Source organism: Mandrillus leucophaeus, unplaced genomic scaffold, assembly GCF_000951045.1.
Source record: "Mandrillus leucophaeus isolate KB7577 unplaced genomic scaffold, Mleu.le_1.0 Scaffold417, whole genome shotgun sequence".
NCBI lineage: Eukaryota > Metazoa > Chordata > Mammalia > Primates > Cercopithecidae > Mandrillus > Mandrillus leucophaeus.
In genome coordinates, this window is record NW_012104443.1 from 2,713,658 (window position 1) to 2,734,591 (window position 20,934).

Consider the following 20,934-nt stretch of genomic DNA (forward strand, 5'->3'; position numbering starts at 1 on the left):
ATTTACCCACTCTTATGCTAATGGGATCATGAAAGTATCCCTCTGTCTTTAGTGCAGCTATTCTCAGCTTTCAGTAATTACCCCACCCAGTGAAAATAACATGGCTTCTGCATTGAATGGCTGACTCGTACCTGACAATTAGAAAGATCATGGCTGACAGTGGAAGGGTCTAGAACTGGACAGAGAGACCCTTGTAGCCCAAGGAAGAGCAGAGTCATAAAGTAACACTGGCCGTGGGTGGGAATGCATGCCGGTGAGAAGTGGCAAGAAGGGTAAAAAAGAAAAATTCTCCACTGTCAAGCTTTTCTTTTTTTGACTTATTATCAAGATTTTACTTAAATAAAAATATGGTTCTCTTTCAATTACCAGGTGTGAAAGACATTCATGACCAAATTAATTTTGAAAAATAAATAAGCAATATCTAAGAAAAAAACCATAGTTACCATTAAAGCACATCTCCATTAAATATCTATTTCACCAGAGTTTAAAAAAATCTAAATAATGAAAAATCCTTTGCATTTTGCTTTTTGGAAGGAAAAAAGGATTGCCAGGAAAAAAACAACCACCAAAAAAAAAAAAAAAAAAAAAAAAAAAAATTCATTTTCTACCTCTGTCCACAAAACTCCATGTTAGGTAGTTCACTGCGTAAAAATTATCAGGCTAAAACATCTGGGAAAGAAAGCTATGAAACAGCAGGGAACGTGGCTGGTTTATTGTTTATCTTTTGTTTATGAGGCAGTATTCAAGTTTAATTACTACTCTAAATTAAACTCTAACTGGCATCAGGAGACATCCCTTTACATGACTAAGTTAAAAAAAAAATCTAGAAATCCCAACTCTGGGTTTCTCAAGTAAGTTGATACATATAGGAAGAAATTACTCAAAATTAACAGCAATTATAGAAAGCTTTTAAGCATTTATGAGTACCATTACATGCTCCTGGAGCATTTATTTATTAGAAGAATTCAGTTTTACTTCTAATGGTTACTACTCTAAAAAGTCTTGAGAAAATCGACAGAAAATCTTTGGATGTTTCCTGATGGTTAAAGAATGGCATTCTTTTAAATTTTATTTGGGGGGAAAAAAAGAGAAAGAAAGTGCAATGTAAATAGTCCATATACAACAGTTTATTCCATGGCAATGTTCAATTATCAATTATAGTCTCAGAGAATTTTTTTGACACAATTAAGGGGACAAGAAGGAAAAAAAAATGTCATCGTATTTATCATAACAGTAAGTGACCAGTTTTGGATGAACTTAGCTCTAGGAAAAATAAAAGTTAAAAGCAACTAGCAAAAGATTATGCCAGATGGCATCTGTCATATTGTATTTAGGGTTATTTTAAAGAGATTGCCGCCACTATGAAAACATTCCATTGACAGAGTTTTCCTAGACTGAATAAGAAATCCCAGTAGAACATATTCAGGACCCACAGTAAGTGGGTTTGAAGCCCCCTCCTCCTCTTTAATATATATAACTTTAATCTATATCCCTTTAAATATATAACTGGAATACTTGGATGGGAAAAAAATACTATTTTATAACTATAACATGTATTATAAGCTCAAAAGTGCAATACTATTTTAGACACTTGCTTACCTATAAACACATTCACTACTAAGGAGGTATTTGTAGGTTTCAACACCATGATTGCTAAAGAACTGTATAATACATAAATAAATATCTAGCTATGAGGAATTCTAGCCTCATCGCCTGGAAAATAGATGGGGACATCCACAGAGGGATGTGGTAGGTGGCAGAGTTAGGGAGAACTATGCTGGCTTGTACAGCCCTGTGTCCTGAAAGATTAGAGCAATATAGATTCTAGAATGCTAATGTATTTAGGTTAAACTGGGTCTGGCAACAGTATGGTTAACGTGCGTGTGGTGTGCAGTGTGAGCTCAGCAGTTACTGGGCCAACTGTCTCGGTATTTCTGGGAATCCTGCCTATTCACAGTGCAGGGATTGTTCAATTGCTGCAAAATGTACAAAATGAATTTTACAAAAATGAATTGTAAGGAAGGCCCCATTACAACGATTTTACAGCAAAGATGTCAACATCAATTTTTCTTTCATGCATAGCTAATGATTAAAACAGCATATTCCATTTGCCTAAGACAATTTATTTCATATTGGCACATCAAAATATTGAAATACAAAGTTATCTTTACTCTACCCTTTTTATTCATTGCTGCTGAACCCATACCATTGTTCAAACCAGGAAAAATAAAACAAACTTGGCACGAAATACTTAAAACAAAGGCTCATCAATATTCTCCAATTTGTCAACATCTCAATTACAGCACGGGAAAAAATGTAAATTTCATGTGCTCTAAACACTGAGGGGTCTATTCTCTTGCCAATTCACATGCGTAACTCCCATCAGCGTTAATGGGAGCTACACAAACCCATCAATAATAATAATACTTTGTACATATATTGTGCCTTTCATCTAAGGCTCTGAGTGCTCTAGGAACAAGGGGCTGCTTCCTAGTCGTTACTCTGGCAAAATACACAGTGAAATACAAAGCAGCTTTTGACTCAGCAGGTACAGAATTAGGGATCCCTAGACTTATTATCAAGCCCCATTTTACTGATGGGAAGCGAGACACAAAGAGGGCCAGTTCCTTCCCCAGAGCCCCAAGTCTGCACCCTAATTCTATCCTTGAAAAACCAGATTTCCTTCCTCATTCTAATGTGACTAACTAGACAAACTCCCTTCCTTTGGCTGCTTTTAGCAAGAGAAATCAGTGAATGAAAAGTCTGGTTCATATTTAGATAGCTTACTGTTAGACATGTGCTCTTTGAAAGATAGTAAAGTCAGGTTTCACATTTTACCAAGTTTATTTCTTATGATATTTTTAAAATGTGATATACATTTTTTTCTCCTCCTTTTGGTTCACTGCTGAAACACTGTGGAGGGAAAGATGAACTTTCACCTGTGTAACTGTAGCTCTTTCACTATCAGGTCATAAAATGAGGTATTTTTAGGTTCCAAAGTAAAGTTTGTATGAATCATTATAGTAAACATAATCACAAAAATTATAAAGCAACATAAATACATGTATTGTTTTATAGCATATGGCTATTAAAGTTTAATTTAAAATGTGTATGAAAACATTGTATTTAGTACAATTCATCCCTATTTTTTGTGTTTATCATAATTTGTTTTGAAACTGAATCATTTTACAGTTTTCCATATGCCTGTTTTGCTAATAAATTCTGAATAAGAAAACTCTTTGCTAAACTACAAACTTGATTTCCAGTGAAACATTACAATATATTTAATACTAAGGACATAAATTTCTCTCCCACGTTTTCCATTATACATCAACCCCAAGATTTAACCTAGGATAAGCATATGCGATTTCAGTCAATATCTCTGTTGACTTTGCCCTGAAGCAGATAATTAATCTTTCCCGCTGAAACTACTCTGGACAATTCGGTGGGACAAAATATCAAACTACCTCGAAACCCTGTTTAAAAGACTAATATAGGCATGAGTATGACAAAATACACTCAAGTCTGGCCTTCACATTTTAAAGTGTGCTGTAAAAAGCCAGAATGCCCTTATATATGTGTTTTAATCACTGATGTGGCAAGCCAGGTAGGAAATTTTCTATGCCAAAGCAGTCTTCATTGTATAGAAATCATACCTTTTTTTTTTCTTTCAAACATTGATACAGTAAAATGACTGACTTCCTAGCACTCATACCCATAAGCTACCATGTCCATTATTTAATCCCACAGAGATATGATTAAAGGAACAGAATCCTACAGGGATCAAATCCTTCAACATTGGGTAAGTGGGTGCATCTCCCCACAGCACAGAAGTTTGTGTGATTGTCTTTACCTATATATCAGTCTCGGAATTCTTCTCTTTCCTAAAAAAACAAAACTAACTAACCAAAATGATAAAACTTTATGCTTTGTTCGTTATTACAAGTAATCCCGGCTCCAAACCTGGGGTTCGTCTCTCTCCCACCTCCTCTTCTCTCTGGCCCTTTCTTGCTATCTCCCTTGCCATAACTCAACTAACCCAACAGAACCAGTCAGTTTTAAATTTCAGTTGGGACCTTGGTGACCTGTTAATGAATCTACAGAGAGGAGAAAAACTCACAGTGTTGAGTTATGCCTGGTGTTGCTAGCTGACTTGGAGTCAGAAATGCTTGAAGCGTTAACGTAATTGCAAGAATGTGAAAAATGAGGCGCTGGGCTCCTGAGCAAAGCAAAAGGTCAAAGTGAGCCTCACACACAAGAAGTCTCTGGAAGATAGCCTCATTAGACCATTAAGTCGGCTTCTCCTTTTCCCCTCTTTTATACAATGTTTAGAGTATTTTGTTTTTATTAATAGATACATTTCACCCTTTGTGTCGCCGCAATTTGGGGTGGTGGGAAGGATGGAGTCATAGAAAGCTTTCCAGATTTAACCATGCTGAGAAGTCCATCACTGTGACATGGAACCACAGTTAAGTCATTGCTTGCAGATCCATTGACCCTATGTACCAGTTACCCTGAAAATGCCTTATAATTTACTTATCTTTTATACAGAAACTAACTGGTAGAATAAAACAGTATATAAAACAGTATATATTATATAGGTACAATTTGCAAGTTCTTCCACAATTTGCCATCTGATAGGATTCATCGCTGTGTTACTTTCGATTTGCTTAAACTCAGATTCTAATTTGGACCCATTCACAAGTGAATGGCATCCTAGAAAGGACATTTTTCTAGACTCTTCTAGAACCTCAGAAATCCAAAATTCCTAGTCAGAAGCTTGGAGGACGGAAGGCACCCCACTTACATCAACACCCTGTTTTAAATGGCATATATAACTACAGCTCAAGCTGTTAAACTGCCCTCTACTTGGAAGCCTGTCTAATACTTAAATATTGTGGCCATAAACACAGTCATAATAGAGATGAAATAGACCTAGGAGATCAGACACCATCTAATGTAACATATTAAAAAGTAAAATCTATACACTTCTCTGGCCCACATTCAATAATGCATCTTCCTTTAAATTATCATTTTAGCCATAGATGAGTCATTCTTACCAACATATAATTGCTTTCTGTGCAATAGGTGAGTTTTAAACAGTAACATTTATTCTAAATTGCACTAGGCTTCCTCAACATCTGCAGTTGATGTCCCCCTTGCCCTCTGATTATTCTAATTTTTAGGACTTGTGACAAAAGTCACCATGTCAGCTGAATGGAAATGGGGACAAATAATCCTCTAAGAATTCAAAATCTACCTTCCCAAGATAAGATTCCATGTAAAATTCCCACAATATTTCCGGAGCTAATAAGAACAGATTTTTAAATTGTATGTGCTTTAGAGGCATAATTGCTTGATTATAAAGAATGCTTATTGTTGATATTACAGGCAAGATATGCTATTTATAGCACAATTCAAGCTACTGCATCACAGCAGTAAAGTAGGTCTGTCATTCCACTTACACACACAGAAATAAAGTGTAGATAACCAAATTTGTAAAAGAATTGGCAGAACTAATCAATTGTTATTGTAATGCCTACATAAAGATTCAACAGCTCACTTTGATTTCTCTTTTTAAGTAAAGTAAGTTAAGAAGAGGACATACTGTCTCTTTAAATAGCAGCTGATTCTACTCCTAACCTGCCACTCTCCTGTTTACATGGAGGCAGATGTACTGATATCATAAAATACTGATGTTATTTTAGTCATGCCTACTTTGCACGAGGAAAATGTTTGACCTTTTACCTTGCTCACTGCTGTTGTCTCCGCTCTGGGAAGCATGGCCCCCACTGGAGGGCCCTGGGGTGCCTGCTGAGTGGGTTGAGGTTGCATCATCGTGGTCTCGCCAAGAAGAAGGGTTCTGATGTCAGGATGCCAAGGAATGTTTCCACAGTTACCATTTCAGCCATAAATGAGGAACCAAGAGGAACGGCACAGAAAGAGACAAAGAAAAAGTATGCATATTAGTATTTGTGGCACTAGGCATATACACATGTCATGTTACAGTGTGCCGTCTTTTTAGTAATAGGTATATAAAAGAAAAGATGCTCTAGAACTTGATGTGGTGATGGTTACACCAGTGTATATGTTGGTTAAAACTGATTTAAGTGTACACTTTAAATGGGTAAATTTTATTATGTACAAATGTAAACCTAAACAAAGTTAATTTCTAAAGTAAAAAAAAAAAATTAATGAAATATGTAAAAGTTATTTTTACTCTCACTCTCTTAACTGGGTACATTCTTCCAAGAAATAGGTTCCAATGCTCTTGGACACTAAATACTTCAGAACATTAACATCTGCAAAATTCAATGACTCCATTAAAAAAATTACGGGCTCTACAATATATGGGACAGCCCTTGACATCTTTCAAATGCATTGCCCTAAAATAGCCTATAAAAACTTTCAAAATTATCAACTGATTGACTATATAATCAACAAAGGTAATGATATTAATCACTGCATCAATACCTAACAAATTATTGATTTTTGCTTTAATTTGTAGAAATAATTTTAAAAAAGAAACACACATGAACTACTGGCCATCTAGTAAGCTAGACAGGACTTTCACTTGAGCTTCACAGAAGCTTGAAATTCACTGAGCAGTGCTTCTTCCTAGAAGAACTACTTGTTTCAAAGGACATGCAAGGCAAACCAAGAGTTATAGCTCATGCTACTTGGCTGAGCATATTCATCGTCTGTTCCTCCTCCCCTTTCCTGATCATTCGCAATGCCCTGCTGTTGCTTAAAGGAAAACAGGAATTCTAATGTACAGGAAGGACTTTATCAGCACCACATGAAGGCAGGCAAGAGATGGAATTTCCTCTGGCAGAAACGGAGAGTAGGAACAGCATATGAAACAGTCCAGCCTTAAAGCCAGAGCTGTACACTTGTCACCTGTATATGATGACTTCAGTCAAGCCCACGGACCTACTGGCAAGTGAATGATTTGGGGGTCAGAGGAAGGGGCAAAATATTTCCTCAAAACCAATCAAAGCATACAAAGTATATACCAATCTAAGCATACACCGAAGTATACAAAATATACACCAAAGTAGACACATTTTACAAAGTATACACCAATCAAAGTATACAAAGTATACACCAAAGTACACAAAGTATATCACTAAAAAAACCAATCAAAGTATACACTGTTTCTTACTAGAATTGGTAAATAAGAATTCAGATAGAGCCACCTGGGTATAGGCAACAAATAAACCTCTTGACCAAGGGAAAGTAATCTTGCCATGTTGCCATTATATATAGTTCATCAAGAAAAGAAGTCAGTCTGTCATTTTTCTCAGCATCAACTCTACAGTGTACATACAGCAGGGATGATGTTACCAAAATAAAACAAGAAACCAACGTGAGAAAAAACAGGGAAATGTTCTTATTTGGAACTACAAAACTTATTTTTCCCTCTACAGATCTGCAGCAAACTGACTGTAAATTAATATTTGGCATTTCTGATAGATTATGAAATAACAATCCAGAGCTCTATGGATTAATAACATCTATATAAAACAATGCTACTGGCACTGCTATCAGGCGAGCAATTGATTCAAAGTGAAAACCCTGAGCAGAAATTTTGTGACTATAAATATGGCACAGGTATGGATCTCTAAAATAAGGATATGTTTGAGAAAGTAGATTAGGGAATGAAATTGAGTAGAATAAAATAAAAGTCAAGGTTTTCTGCTGCCTGTATGAAGACAAAGTCATGTCTGTGAGCTCTCTTTTTCATCTAAGTTAGAAACCACTCCAACAGTTTCAAGCAAAAGGCAAACAGAATACAGGGGCTCCTCGAGCTTTGAAGCCTCTTCGTGTCAGCTGTTAGCCGGGTGGTAATGAGATAAAGAGCTCGAGGAATTACATGGAAAAAAAAAAAAAAGAAAGAAAGAAAGAAAAGAAAAAGAAACAATAGCATGGTGTGAGTTTAGTCCTGCAACAACACAGGCTAGAGACTTCTTTTAGAAAATGAAATAGCTGCAACATATTCACCTAAGCTAAACTTTTCATTGTACACAGCAATGATGTTAATTTTATGCACTGCAGGCTTTTTATTAAGCCGGCTGCTATAAAAGCTCCTTACCCCTCATGAAAATTACAATAATTAACCACTAACACCTCAACTATGTTTTAAGGCAAATGTCATCCAATAGCTATTATATAATCGTTTAAATGAAGCCGGAGCAAGTCTTTCTGTTTAGGCGCTGCATTGATTTGAATGGATCACTCAGAAGGACTTCCTGTAACTGAAAACACTGGTTTGTCCCTATCAGCTAAACTGGTGCTGAGTTTTCAAGTTAGTCCTCATTCATTTATAATTCCGTGTATTTCTTTCAATGGTATCCGAAGGAGACGTTTTCTAAAGTAAAGGGGTGAAAAATAAGCCACACAAGCAAATATTACTTTTAAGAGCAGCTGGTTCTTCCAAATAAATGGGGTCTTTGGTTTTCTGCCCATTCCCAGAATATACTTAAGTTCACTCTTTCACCTACCATTCCATTATCTCTTCCCTCTTTTCTTCCTCACTCTTTAAAAATGCTCTCCTGAAAAGGTGTCATGTTTATTTCCCATAGAGTGTCTCAAGTATAAGTATTATGGTCTTGTTTGAGAGACTGAACACCAACTAAGGATCACACGATAGTCATCTGATTTGAAAGAAGGAAGAACAGATAAATCCCTCTGGGGTTTCCAGGCTGAGGAGTTACCCCAAGTTGTTTGTATTCAGCTACACGTGGTGGTGATGTGACCATATACAAATACAAATGTTGATAATCTGGTCAATAAAAAATTGTTCCTCCTTGGTCATAAAAAACTGTAACTGACATGGATGGACAAAACCTATTACTTTTAACACTTTTTTTCCTGAGATTAAAATATTTGTTTATATCACGACTCCTTTCTTCTATTCTTCCCCTTAGAGTTTACAAGTTTACATCCTTCGAGAAAAATCGCATGGCTTTCTGCCAAATTATATGCCGAAGTTTAGCGAATCCTGAAACCAAAGTGGCATACAAAAGCATGTAAAAACACATGATGCAAGTAGAAAAATACAGAGAAACGCTCGCTGGGTGCACGTGTATGACTGAGCATTCAGGTATATGCATTCCACAATATATGTCCTGTTCTCCAGCCAAAACAAATCATGAAGACACCCGAGGGCAAGGAGTGAACATGCTTCTATTCCCAGTGGCTTTAGTAATTGGGAGTCAAATATGGTACTCTTCTTGCTCTTACGTAATTGTGTTACAGAGCAGTGTTACCAGGAGAAAAGCAGTGAATACTGAGTGAGGCACAATAGAAGGAGATGGAAAATAGATACAAGAAGCTAGGTCTCTAGGGGCAGTATTTTCTATTTGCTGGGCTACAGACTCACAGCTGATAATGCAAGTTGTAATTAATATAAAAGCAGGAGACAATATGGGCAGAGCTTGTAGTAGTGGGGCCACAGGAGAGCGCTCTGCTGCTGTACTCTGTTTCTCATTTACACAGAGCTTTCCCTAGAAAACACAATTCTGCCAGTGTTTTCTCCCTTGAAAGTTAAAAAAAAAAAAAAAAATTGATTTAGCACCATCATTGAATTTTGCTAAATCTAGAAAAGAGCATAGAGAGGACAGGCATCTCTGGGCACAGGAAGCAAATCATACGTGTGCCTCTCTTGTTGAAGTTGCACATACTGGAATTGTAACATTTTAAACCATTGTGGCATTTCCATGAGGGACCTACCTATAAGAGAATACTTAATTAGTCTTGGTGAAATGGTGTTATTTCCCTATTTAAATGATTCCACATGGCACATGGTTCTTCCATGGGGCCAGTGGGGTAAAATGTATAAAGGGTTTGTAAATAAATACAAAACTGAATGGAGAAGTAAAATGTATGAGGCTTCAAGGAGAAAAGCAAAGGCCATGCCACATACAAGTTCTATCTAAAATAATCTGAAACTCATTTTAGATCCCAAATGAATGAAAAGGCAATGCAATGGACATGGTACAGGAAAGAAAACATTAGATTGGAATTAAGACTCTGGCATGCCACCTCTCACCAGTCAGGTGAACTTAAGCAAGTGATGTACCTCATTTCTGTGCGGCTCATTTCCTTTATCTCTTTAAAATTAATAAGTTAGACCAGATAACCTCTAGAACCTACAAAACTATATAACATCAAGAGAGAAATTACATGTAAACTTGGAAAATACAATAAAGTAACTCAGGGTATGTGCTCATAGGTAGAGAGTAATAGTAAACATACATGAAGATATTTTAATCAGTAAATGAAGCATGTACAACTAATTTGACTTGATATATTTAAACAACAAAGGGAAGATATACTTGTATCAACATACATAATTAAATTACTTATTTCCTATAACTTTATAATGTTTTAACTCCTAATTAACATGATGCAAAAATTATTTTTAAAAATAAGACAAGGACTCCTATCTTGGGGTACTGAAGTCTACAAAAGTTAAAAATGTTAATTGTATGGTTTGAACAAATGTTGGAATTTCAACTACGGTACTGTAAAGCTGACATAAGAAGTCAGGAGACCTATGTGTGCTTTCAGAACCTGGACTCACTCTTTAAAAATGTAAATAAAGCTGGGGTCCTTCCCTCACCTCCCCACTTCTACCTCTCTATTAAGCTTTGGGATTAATATGTAAGCAACTCTCACAGAAGTGGCAAGTACCCTTTGCAAATGATTTCTCCAGTTAATCGAGCAACTTTTAGAGAAGACAGAAATGTCTTGTATTGTTGGCGTAATGCCATGTTATAAAATGCCTCTTATAACTTTGAATTGTGTTGGGATATTCCATAGAACATTTAGTATTAAAAAAAGAAAATGAATTAATGCCAATTTTAAAAAAATCTGCTAGTGAATGTCTATGTGGTTGTCAAGTACAACCTTTGTTTAATTTCATCTCATCACAGTCACACTGAAAACATACTCCAATGGCACAATCTAAATGATTTAAATAGTATAATTATTCTTAATGGGAAATTAAGAAAGCTATCAACCACCAGAAACCACGCAGCAGCAACACGACAGCAAACCCGTGCCCCCAGCCATGTTTCTTTGAGTTGGTGGACAGAGCTCTGAATAGAACTTTATCGGAATAGGCCCCAGAGGCTTTGAATAGCATACCATCAGCTCTCACCTTACACTAACACATAAGAAACTAGCAAATAAAATAAAGCATTCATATCATTACTATTAGTATCAAATTTCATTATTTCCCCCTTGATATTCTACAGAACAAACACTTGAACCTATCCCACCCCTCGCTGTCACTTCCCTCTAATTTTTCAGGTAGTAATTGAATTTATCTAGAGTCACTCGCCCTTATTCTGTCAGAAATAAGATTCTGGAGACTCTCCTCTCTGACCTAACCCATTTGAAAAAACAAACAAACAAACCAACAAACAAACAGTGTGAACATAAACGTGATATATTCAGAGATGCAAAAGAAAACACCAGAATATCTTCATTTAAATTATAGTTTTCAACATATAAATTAAAATAATTTTTCTTTACTTAGTGATGTTAGTAGAGCCAGGCAATTTTAAGGTATCTGCTATTAACTGTTAACAGACATAATTGTCTTTTCTTCCCTCTACTTAATTCTTTCAAAGAAAATAAAAATGTAGCCCTTTAGGACCATTAACTAGGAATAACAATATAATTATATAACTGTATGCACTTCAAGCAAATAGAGCTTAGCTCAGAGAATATACTTCAAGCAAGCAGATTTCATTTGTCTGAACTTGATCTAAAGATATGTAATATCTTTACATGTCAATGTGAGGATATATTTTCTTTGTCTGTACTAGGTCTAAATACTTGATCTAAAATTGTGTAAAATAGATAATTTGAGTATCACCTGTTATTCAGAAACTCCACAGACTAGAAAAAGCTGGTCATTTCACAGCAGTTTTCAAATTGAAACTTCTTTAAAAATTGTTTTCTAGACATATTTATTTTAAATATGATAAATTTGAATGTCTAGGAGACTAACATGAATGCAGCTGGAAAACAGAGCTCTATTTCTTTTGACTATTATATATTTTTTCTCCCCAACATTCCAAAAAATATTGTAGTAACTCTTTCCTACCTATAAATATTATTATTATGTTACAGTAAAAAACAAAATACATTATAATATTAAAAACATAAGCATGCCTTATGAATTTACTAAATACAACAAAATTATAATCAATATTGCATTTATTATTTTCTATTTAATTCCAAACTTCCTCTTATCACTACACCCATCATATGTAAGTGTTAATAATAAATGAACAAATTCAGTAACCTCATTGAATGTAAGGAATGGACAGCAAGAATATTATGGTTGTCTTCTTTTAATGCATCTATGTTATATCAAATTATTTATATAACTTTATGAAATGTGAAATTGACATGATTTACTAATAACATATAAAACTTATTCTTAAGTCTGCCAATATAGCTGCTTTGAAGATATTTATATTCATTACTTTATTTACATTTTCAAATTCCTTTAAATAATACTGAAACTATATTGGTACCTAATAGTTTGCTTCTGATGCATTTCTCTCTGCTTTTCTCTCTCTCCTTGCACGTTCCTTCCTTAAACACGCACACACACGCGTACGCACACACACACAATGAAGCTGGATACCACTTAATAAAAGTAGAGGTGTATGTGTTTTGGGGGTGTCAAACAGCTGTCACAAACTGTCACCTCCACAAGAGAAACCTTGGCACACAACAAATTAAACTACACTTCTTTTTTAGCTGTCATTATTCATAGCCAATAAGTTGAAATGCTCTCAGCATTTCATGTGCAAATAAAACCATGAGGAAGCTCAGTAGATCAGAATAGTGGGCCAACAGATAAAACAAGAAAACAACGCGCTGTCTGGGCCTTTCTGAAGTAGCTCATCATCACCCCTGCACCAGTGTTCACCAAATGAGATCCAGCCTGGGGCAATGTATTAAATATGCATATCAAAGCAAATGAAAAATAAACCTGAAGATTCAAATTGGGCACATTTACATGCTGAAAATGTCCCACTCGCACCACTTTTAAGGTAGTGGATCTCTGTTATTTTTACTTTGTGTTTGGCTAGGGGTTGAAGGAAGGCAACTTTGTAGAAGAGGCTGAAAAGCATAAGAGGATTTGCTTTAAAAGGGGAAGGCTGGACATGAATACAATCAATACACCTATGGTACAAAAGTCTCAAAAATGGTGAAAACTCTCCAAGGTTTTCTCTCATGTCCCTGCATAAAACACAAGTCTGTGGTAAATCTCTCCATTTTCCACTTGGTGTGCTGGTGGAACAAATTATTGCTTCCTTTCAAAACAAATAGCAGGGGGCTAAAGTAAAAATGTTATAGTTCAGATCTCTAGGAAATAAAAGGCTTTAAATTATGACACCCAATGAGGTGGCAAGCCCTCGTGGGTTCAAAATAAATCAGTTGTCATATTTACTTGACTGGGGGCCTGAAAGGAGAGCAACAAATGTTACAGTTGACTCTTTTATCCAAAGATGATGATTGATAAATTATTAAAGCACTATCCTCTTAGGTACAACTTCCTTCTTGAGTGGATATTTAAACATTACAATAGTCTCATAAATTGATATTGTCTATCAGCCAATACTTTAAACAGCCTATTTTATCTTATCTTTTCTATGTAAACATCAACATGGTCTAGTTCTACACATCCACTGGAAAAACAGTTGCCAAGAAACTGTTTTCGAAAACTAAGTAGTCGGTACTCCTAGAAATATCATGAGAAAAGCTTTTGGCTCCAAGAACTGTGAACCTCTCATTTTACAAACTATGTAAATAGACCCCCCCCCATTCTCCCAATAATGTGAATAAATAAAACTTTAGAAACAGAAAACAATGAAAATAAACACATAAAAAACAACAAAGATAAATATTTCTTAGGTAGTGTCATGACCCATGGACCACAACACACTGTGGCGCCACAGATCAGCAAATAAACTTTCCATAACCACTGCTGCGTCCTTTTGATTTCATTAGATTCACTCAATCTACAAAGGAGATCACCAAAGATGCCCTCACCATGATGGAAAAAGGTAAGGGTAAAGAGATAGGAATAGGAGCCTTCAACTCCATAGTATTTATTCTGTCACAGAACTGGATATCCCAGACTGAGGTTTTCTTTTCTAGACTTTTTCTAACTTTTGTTCTTAGGCTGACTTCCCACACGAGTGCAAAGGTTAATTATGAAAATCTATGACTGCATATTTTCAAAACTTTTGTTTGGAGCAGGGGAGAGAAGAACCTCATAGAAGGTATATACTAAGGCATCCCATTTCATTTCTCGTAACAGTCAGGAATTGGGATGGGAGGTAGGGACAAACTGCCTTCAAGCCTTAATGCCTGTTTAACTCACACGGAGTGTTAAATTAATATTTCGGCCACAAAGTTATTAAACTACAGCTTATACCATTTAGGCTGTGAGTTCAACTGAATGTAATCTATAGACACCCTGTCCCCCATTTCCAGGCTTGAGTTCCTATAAATACAACTGCTGTTCACACCCACTCTTTAACCTCGCCACTCTTGCCTTTCCTACCAGCTGCAATCTTTCTTCTCTTTGCTTCTTTTTCAAATTTTCAGTCTCACTACATATGCTTTTTTTTTTCTTTTTTTTTTCTTTTTTTTTTTTTTTTAGCATCAGACTCACTAGATTGGTTCCAAAATAGGATTAGAAACAGAGAGAATAGAAAGAAATCTCCTTTCCTGGCCTGACATACACAGTCATTTCTTACTATACTCTCCATCCTCATTCACCAACTGTTAAAGTGTTAAAATTCAACCACTAACCTATGTTTACTCAATCATAATTCCCTTCAGCTTTTTGCAATACATTGTTAATAATTGGTTCATCAAGGTTACTGTCTTTTAGTATGAAGATGCTTCAGGCATTTGGCAATAAGTCCATATTCTGACAGTAAGTTTCTATAGAGCAAAAGCCCTGAGAATTGTAATGTGTTCGTTCACCCCTTTTATTTCGAATGCAGTGCAAGATTGCCAATACTTCTCAGAATTGTCATCTCTGTGAGATACTAGGAAATTAGCACTCACTCCCCAATTCTCTTTCCTTCAGTCCTCTCTCTCCAGACCAGTCCAGCTAACCGTCTTGCTTCTTTCTATCCCTGCTGCACTGATGACACAAAATTAAGACAGCAGAAGACACAGTAGTGACTGTATCAAACAGAATTTGTTAACACCCAAGTCACCAAATCCAGAAAACTTTACACATTAAGACCACAAATCACTCTATCAACTCTCTGGTTTTTTGGCTCTCCACATAAATAGGAGGGGGTCCAGGAAAGGAGAAATGAAAATGAAGGGTATGGCAGAGATAGCAAGAAAGACAAGACCCCAAAAGAGACCAAGTCATTTCAAAAGAAAACTAAATCAGTGGAGCTAGATGTTAAAACAACTTTACAATAATGCTTTGCCCAGTGGCCTTAAAAGATTGTCAAAGGCTAGCAGACTTACATGGTCAGCGAGATTTGTGGAGGAGCCTGAAAGTTCTTCATGATCTGACTTGGAGCTGCCGTCTCTTTCATCAATGACGAGGTCGATGGGCATTTTCCCCTTCAAACAGCTAATGTATCGGTGGCAGAAGTTATCGCACAGTTCGTGGACCTAGAACGAAGGTCATGGTGGAGGGTTCAGCTCATGTTGTTGTTGTTTTGTTTCATTTTTAGAAAGGAAAAATACCAGGTTGCAAGGTTACATTTGGAAAGAGCAACAGTGTGATGTCTTCCAAACTAACTCTAATTAAAGGGTGTAATAGTTGAAGGCAAGGAAACAATAGAGTAATTGTTGCAGCAGATATTATTCTCCAGAGACTTCTCTGAGCAACAAGTTACAATAGAGAAAGAAAGAAATAGGACTGGAAATAACTGGGTTCAGACTGGGAGTCCAGGGAATTAAATCTGATTTGATAATAACATCAAAACATTACCACATTGAAACTGGGGAGTGCATTAACGTTTGTGATTTTATAAGCTAGGGGTTCTGTATGTTTCCAGGGGAAAGTAATTGAGCTGCAGAGCAATGTAAAGACACCCAGTGAGGATGATTCACTCTGCCTGCACCTAATGCAAACCCAGGGCCGAGGGTGAGCTGAGCTAATAAAGATGCAAGCAGGCTGAGTGTCCAGTAACATAAATGGTTTGCTGCATTTCAAAATAATCCTGAATGCCTGAGGGGAATATCAGGGAGGAGGGGGCTATTTTAAAGGCAAGCCTGTCCTGATTCACACACCCTCTGAGCCCCTGTGTTGAGAAGCGAGTTGAAGGATGGACATGGTTACATGCTCAAAATCTCCAGGTGCTCAATCCTTCATACTAGAGGTTTGTTAAAAACATCCCAACTCAACTAGAAGAGGGAAGTGGTTTAATCAACACCGGGAGTGTTATTTCCTGCTTACCTTTTCTAACTCCAAAAGATGAAACCTTAGGACTTGTATTGCTTGTATCATCTGAAAGCAAAGTTCAGGGAATGGAGTTAGAGCTGTGTGACTCTGAGGTCCTGTCTTGGGGTTGGGAGTGGGGTGACGATGGTGGTGAGAAAATTGGGCTGGGGAGAAGAAACGGGCAGGTGACCAGGAAAAACTTAAAGATCAAGAAATAGTCAGAAAAATCAAGTGATTACTGATCATCTTTGCCTCATTGGCCACGGGGTAGGAATCTGACTCAACCTGAGCATAAGCATTAATATCTTTCCCCCTGATGTTCACTGTGCTATTTGTAAGGACTGCTTTCCTCGGGCCAGGCCTTTTTTCTCCTTTTAGTCCTCTTTAAACATCCCCTCCCTCGACCTCAGGACAATTAAAAAAAAAAAAAAAAAAAAAAAAAAAAAAAAAAGGTCGCTTCTCAGGACAGAAAAAGCTTTTTAGAACAGCATACCCAGCGAAATCCTTCCTCACTAAAGAAGGAAATACTCAAGATGAATGCTGAGGCAGGGCCTTTGAAAGCGGATTTAAGTACTTTTAATATTGAAATCGTGCAAATTAGCAAAAGAATCGCACCTAAAAGTGGCCTGCGCTGGCCTGCCCCTCACCGCCCCCCAGCCCCCACCCCCAGCCCGCCCTCAGCAGTGCCAGCGGTTACATCCTTCGGGTTAGCCGCCCGGGGCTCGGCCGCCTGCCCCGGCAAACAGAGGAAATAACTCACTTCTCGCAGTTTACTCCTGGGGCCGAGACCTGGGAAACATCCCCTGCTCGCGCTCTCGGCGCTTGGTCTCCCGTTCTGGCCTCCCTGGGCTTCGCTCCCCACCACGTTCATCCTGCTCCTCGCTCGCCAGCTCCCGTGCGGGGGCTCTAGGCTGCGCCCTTCCTCCCTCTCTCCCTAGAGCTCCAAAAGAGGGTTCTGTTCTAACTCCCCAGAGCTCCAGCAGAAAGTGGGTGCTTCTGGGCATGGGAGAGGGCAAAGGCTGGGGAAAAACAAGGAACAGAGAGCCTTACCAAATTGTCCAGCTCTGGATTTGAGGAAAAAAGGGGCTTTTCGGCGCGAACCTGTAAGAAACAGAGAAAGTCAGCTTGAACGGTCACCCCATTTAAAATAAGAAAACTGAAATGTGAGGATGGGGACGGTAAAGGGGCAGTGGTGGAGAAGAGGAAAGGGGCTTGGGAAAATACAAGGAAAAACTGGTGCCTTAAATTAGTGGGGTCGCTGAAGAAGAATCAGGGCATTCTGGTCCTGACCCCATTAAGGGGGAGCTGGTATCACTAAGCTGTAACCAGCAACTCAGGGTCGTTCTCAGGGCCGCAAGTATCCCCTTATCTAGCCGTCCAAGAGGCTGTGGCTCTCCACTGCTGCCTGGGACCGCTGGGAGAGGCGCCCAGCTTCCTTGCCTCCCGGGCACTACCGGGTCCCTCACAGCCCCTCTCCCCAATTCTTGTTCAAGTAGCTGGAGGCGGGGGAAAAAGGCCAAGCCCCAGATTAGGAGCAGGTCAACTTTAATTCGAGGGTCGAGACCCCGTATTCCTGCTGGGGGGGAAAACAAACACCCATATTTATCTCCACTTCCAATTCGCCCCCAGGCTCAGGGATGGGGAGGAGGCATAGAGAGCGGACTGGGCCAGAGGAACAGATCGGGTGTCCCTGGCCTTTCCTCCTTTCAAGTAAAGCTCCGAGGAAAGGGGAGGGGTAGTGAGGGACTGCCCGAAGATGAGTGGATCAAGAAGGCTGGACCTGCTTGGCGAAGACCGCGATGTCCTCGTTGAAGGAGTCGGAGGAGCAGACGTCTCCGCCGGCCACTCCAGGTTCTCGGGGAGTGCAGGTCGCCAGCTCGCACTTCTCAAAGACCAGAGCTAACAGAGGAAACAACGGGTGCCTAACGGGCAGCGCCACGCAGAGACACACACACAGAGACGGGGTGCAGAGGGGAAGGAGCAAGAACTGTAATCAACAAGTTTGGAGGGTGTGGAGTCCTTCTTTAATACAACAGGCACGCAACACACTTTACAACCCTTCCTCCATCAGCCGAGCCTAAGCCAGAAACAGAAAGGGAAAAGGGCCTGGCCCTCTCTCGCAGCTCAGAAGTCCCTCAGATCTGGCCAGAGAAGCCCTCGACCACTGCAGCCCGACAAATAAAAACAGCCTCAGTTGGAACGTAATGAAACATCGGAGTCGCTCAGGCGGTCTGGAGCCCTGAGTCGATTCTGATCCACTCCCCACACTACGGAGGCCGCCGAACCAACCCCTGAGACCCAGCCCTGATCTCCCAAGAAAGGAACACTGTTTGAAATTTTAAAAAAATAGTTTTAACTCTGCATTTTAATGGGCATTTCAGACGAGGCCGAAGGCTTCACCTACAGACACACGGGAGTGACATTTCCTAAATGCAAGAGAATGCTCTTCTAATCTATCCATCCCCTTGCCTTATAAACTTATTTGCTCCACTTCTACTAAAGCCCCAGTGTGGGGGCCGAAATAATAGGAAGGTTACACGCTGTAGAGCTTCCTTCCAAAGACCACATTTCTCTCAGCGTTACAGGAGACAAAAATAAATAAATCGCGTTTTAAAACTTGTAAGTGTGCGTGCGCGTATGCCCTTTGTGTTCCTCCGGGCGGCTTAGCCACACTTCGGGATGCTTGCGGCCTCTGGCTTCGGGCTCAGTTGCTGTTTACCCACTGTCCCCTCCCCTCGGCATCCCGTCGCTTTTCCCACCTACCCTCAGCCGGAAGAGCTCGTGTGGTACACGTTAGGATCCTGCATCCCACCCCTCGCCAAGTGCTCTCAGAATATAAAATAATTTCCAGCCATCTTCCTTACTCCCCCTAAGAGCGGCTCCAAGCAAGCAACAGTCCCTTCCACCTCGCTGCACTTCAAGGTCTGCCCCCTTTATTTACAGAGAATTAAGAAGTGGGTGATTAGGACTTCCTGGCCGACAGAAGCAGCCCTGATCCCAGCTCAAGCTGCTTTTAGTGACTCCCAGACCCTCAATAGGAAACAGAAGAAAAAAATAACTAAAAAAAACCCAAAGTTGCTCCTCATCGGCAGGAAACTTTCTCCTTCGTCAAGGCCTCTGTTAGGGAGACTGAAACGAGCAGCCCCGCGTCCTTCAGCCAGGAATCCTGTCCTCGGGGAGAAGGCCCCGGCAGGATTCTGGGGACTCAGTCACTCCAGGCTGTGGCGTCCGGAGTGACCGGGCTGTGGGAGTGAAGGAGGCTAGTTCTTCGAGTCTTTGACTCCAGGGGCAGAAGAGCAGGCCCCCCCCACGGTCCTTTCCCAAGGCAAGCGGCGCCCGCCCCCCACCATGCAGAAATAACTCCCCACTTAGTGGTCCACCCTCCCACCCCCACAGAGACAAACACACACTCACTCACACTCACACACAGTAAGCTGGGTCCGGGGAGTCGGTTTACCCATAGATCGCGTCCTTGTCCCGCTTCAAGGCGTCGTTGACAGCGGATCCCATGCTGGCCGGCATGACATTGGGGTGCGGGGCGTGTGCGCCGTAGTGCTGTGTGGCGTGGAGCGGCGGCCCGTGGTTCAGGTGGTGAACCGGGGGGATCGGCCGTGGCGCGTGAGGGTCTCCGTACATGGAAGCGGGAACCCCTACTCCGTCCATCCCGCCGTAATGGGGTAGCTCATCGTACTGTCAGAACCCGGGAAGAGGGAGGGGGCGCAGGAGGTGAGGGAGAACAGAGGAGGGGGGTGGAAAGGGAAAAAGAGCAGAGAGAAGAGGGTGAACAGAAAAGAGGGGAAGGGATAAAGATGAGAGAAAGGAGAGAGGGAGGGAGAGAGGTAAGAAAGAGGAGAGGAGGAGGAGGGAGGGGGGGAGAGAGAGAGAGAGAGAGAGAGAGAGAAAGAGAGAGAGAGGAGAGAGAGAATAAAAATAAAAACAAAGTCAGAAAGGAGAAAAGTACCGAGCACAAGTTGAGCACACAGAAACCAAACCAGCCAAAACAACGAAGTTAAAAGTTGTGAGGAAAAAATGTTATTAAATTTAAAAATGAAAAAGCATGAACCAAGAGCAACGTTTAGAGAAGGAAGAGGAGGCGGCGAGGCCGGGGATTTGAGGGGGCGCCGGGAGGCCCCGCTCCCGCCGGAGGCAACAGAACCGTAGCGAGCCAACGGAGGGAGAAGTGGAGTTAGTGTGAGGAGGAAACCCCGGATCCCACCCCTAACCCCCCTTCGCCTCCTCTGAGGATCCAATAAATCAAAAGGCGAAATGAAACAAAATAAAGAGAAGAAAAACGCTAATAATCAGCACAAGAACGCCGAGGACGAGGAAAGACTAGGGCCAGTGCCTCCCCGGGGGCAGGGAGCGGAGGGTGGGAGGGGGAATAACGTGAAAGTTACCAGAAACATTATTTAGCAGCGGATTCCCTGCGTCCTTGTCAATTTCAGAGACAAAACAAGCAGCCCAGGCTAGTAGTC

The 20,934-nt window shown here is 39.9% G+C and overlaps 1 protein-coding gene across 4 annotated transcripts in view; it reads right to left on the bottom strand.

Annotated features, from left to right (window-relative positions):
* MEIS2 (Meis homeobox 2) overlaps positions 1 to 20,934 on the bottom strand; it is a 237,230-nt gene that overhangs the window by 207,449 nt on the left and 8,847 nt on the right. For 2 of the 4 annotated variants that reach the window (XM_011992707.1, XM_011992706.1), the window contains exons 1-6: positions 19,917 to 20,649; positions 18,240 to 18,381; positions 17,510 to 17,560; positions 16,475 to 16,525; positions 15,535 to 15,684; positions 5,749 to 5,863 (exon numbers count right to left, since the gene is read on the bottom strand). In XM_011992707.1, coding sequence (XP_011848097.1) covers positions 5,749 to 5,863; positions 15,535 to 15,684; positions 16,475 to 16,525; positions 17,510 to 17,560; positions 18,240 to 18,381; positions 19,917 to 20,122 — 715 coding nt within the window. In that variant the 5' untranslated portion in view covers positions 20,123 to 20,649. Of the gene's footprint in view, positions 1 to 5,748; positions 5,864 to 15,534; positions 15,685 to 16,474; positions 16,526 to 17,509; positions 17,561 to 18,239; positions 18,382 to 19,916; positions 20,650 to 20,856 lie in introns of those variants that run through there. The other 2 variants (XM_011992704.1, XM_011992708.1) reach the window with 2 other exon arrangements.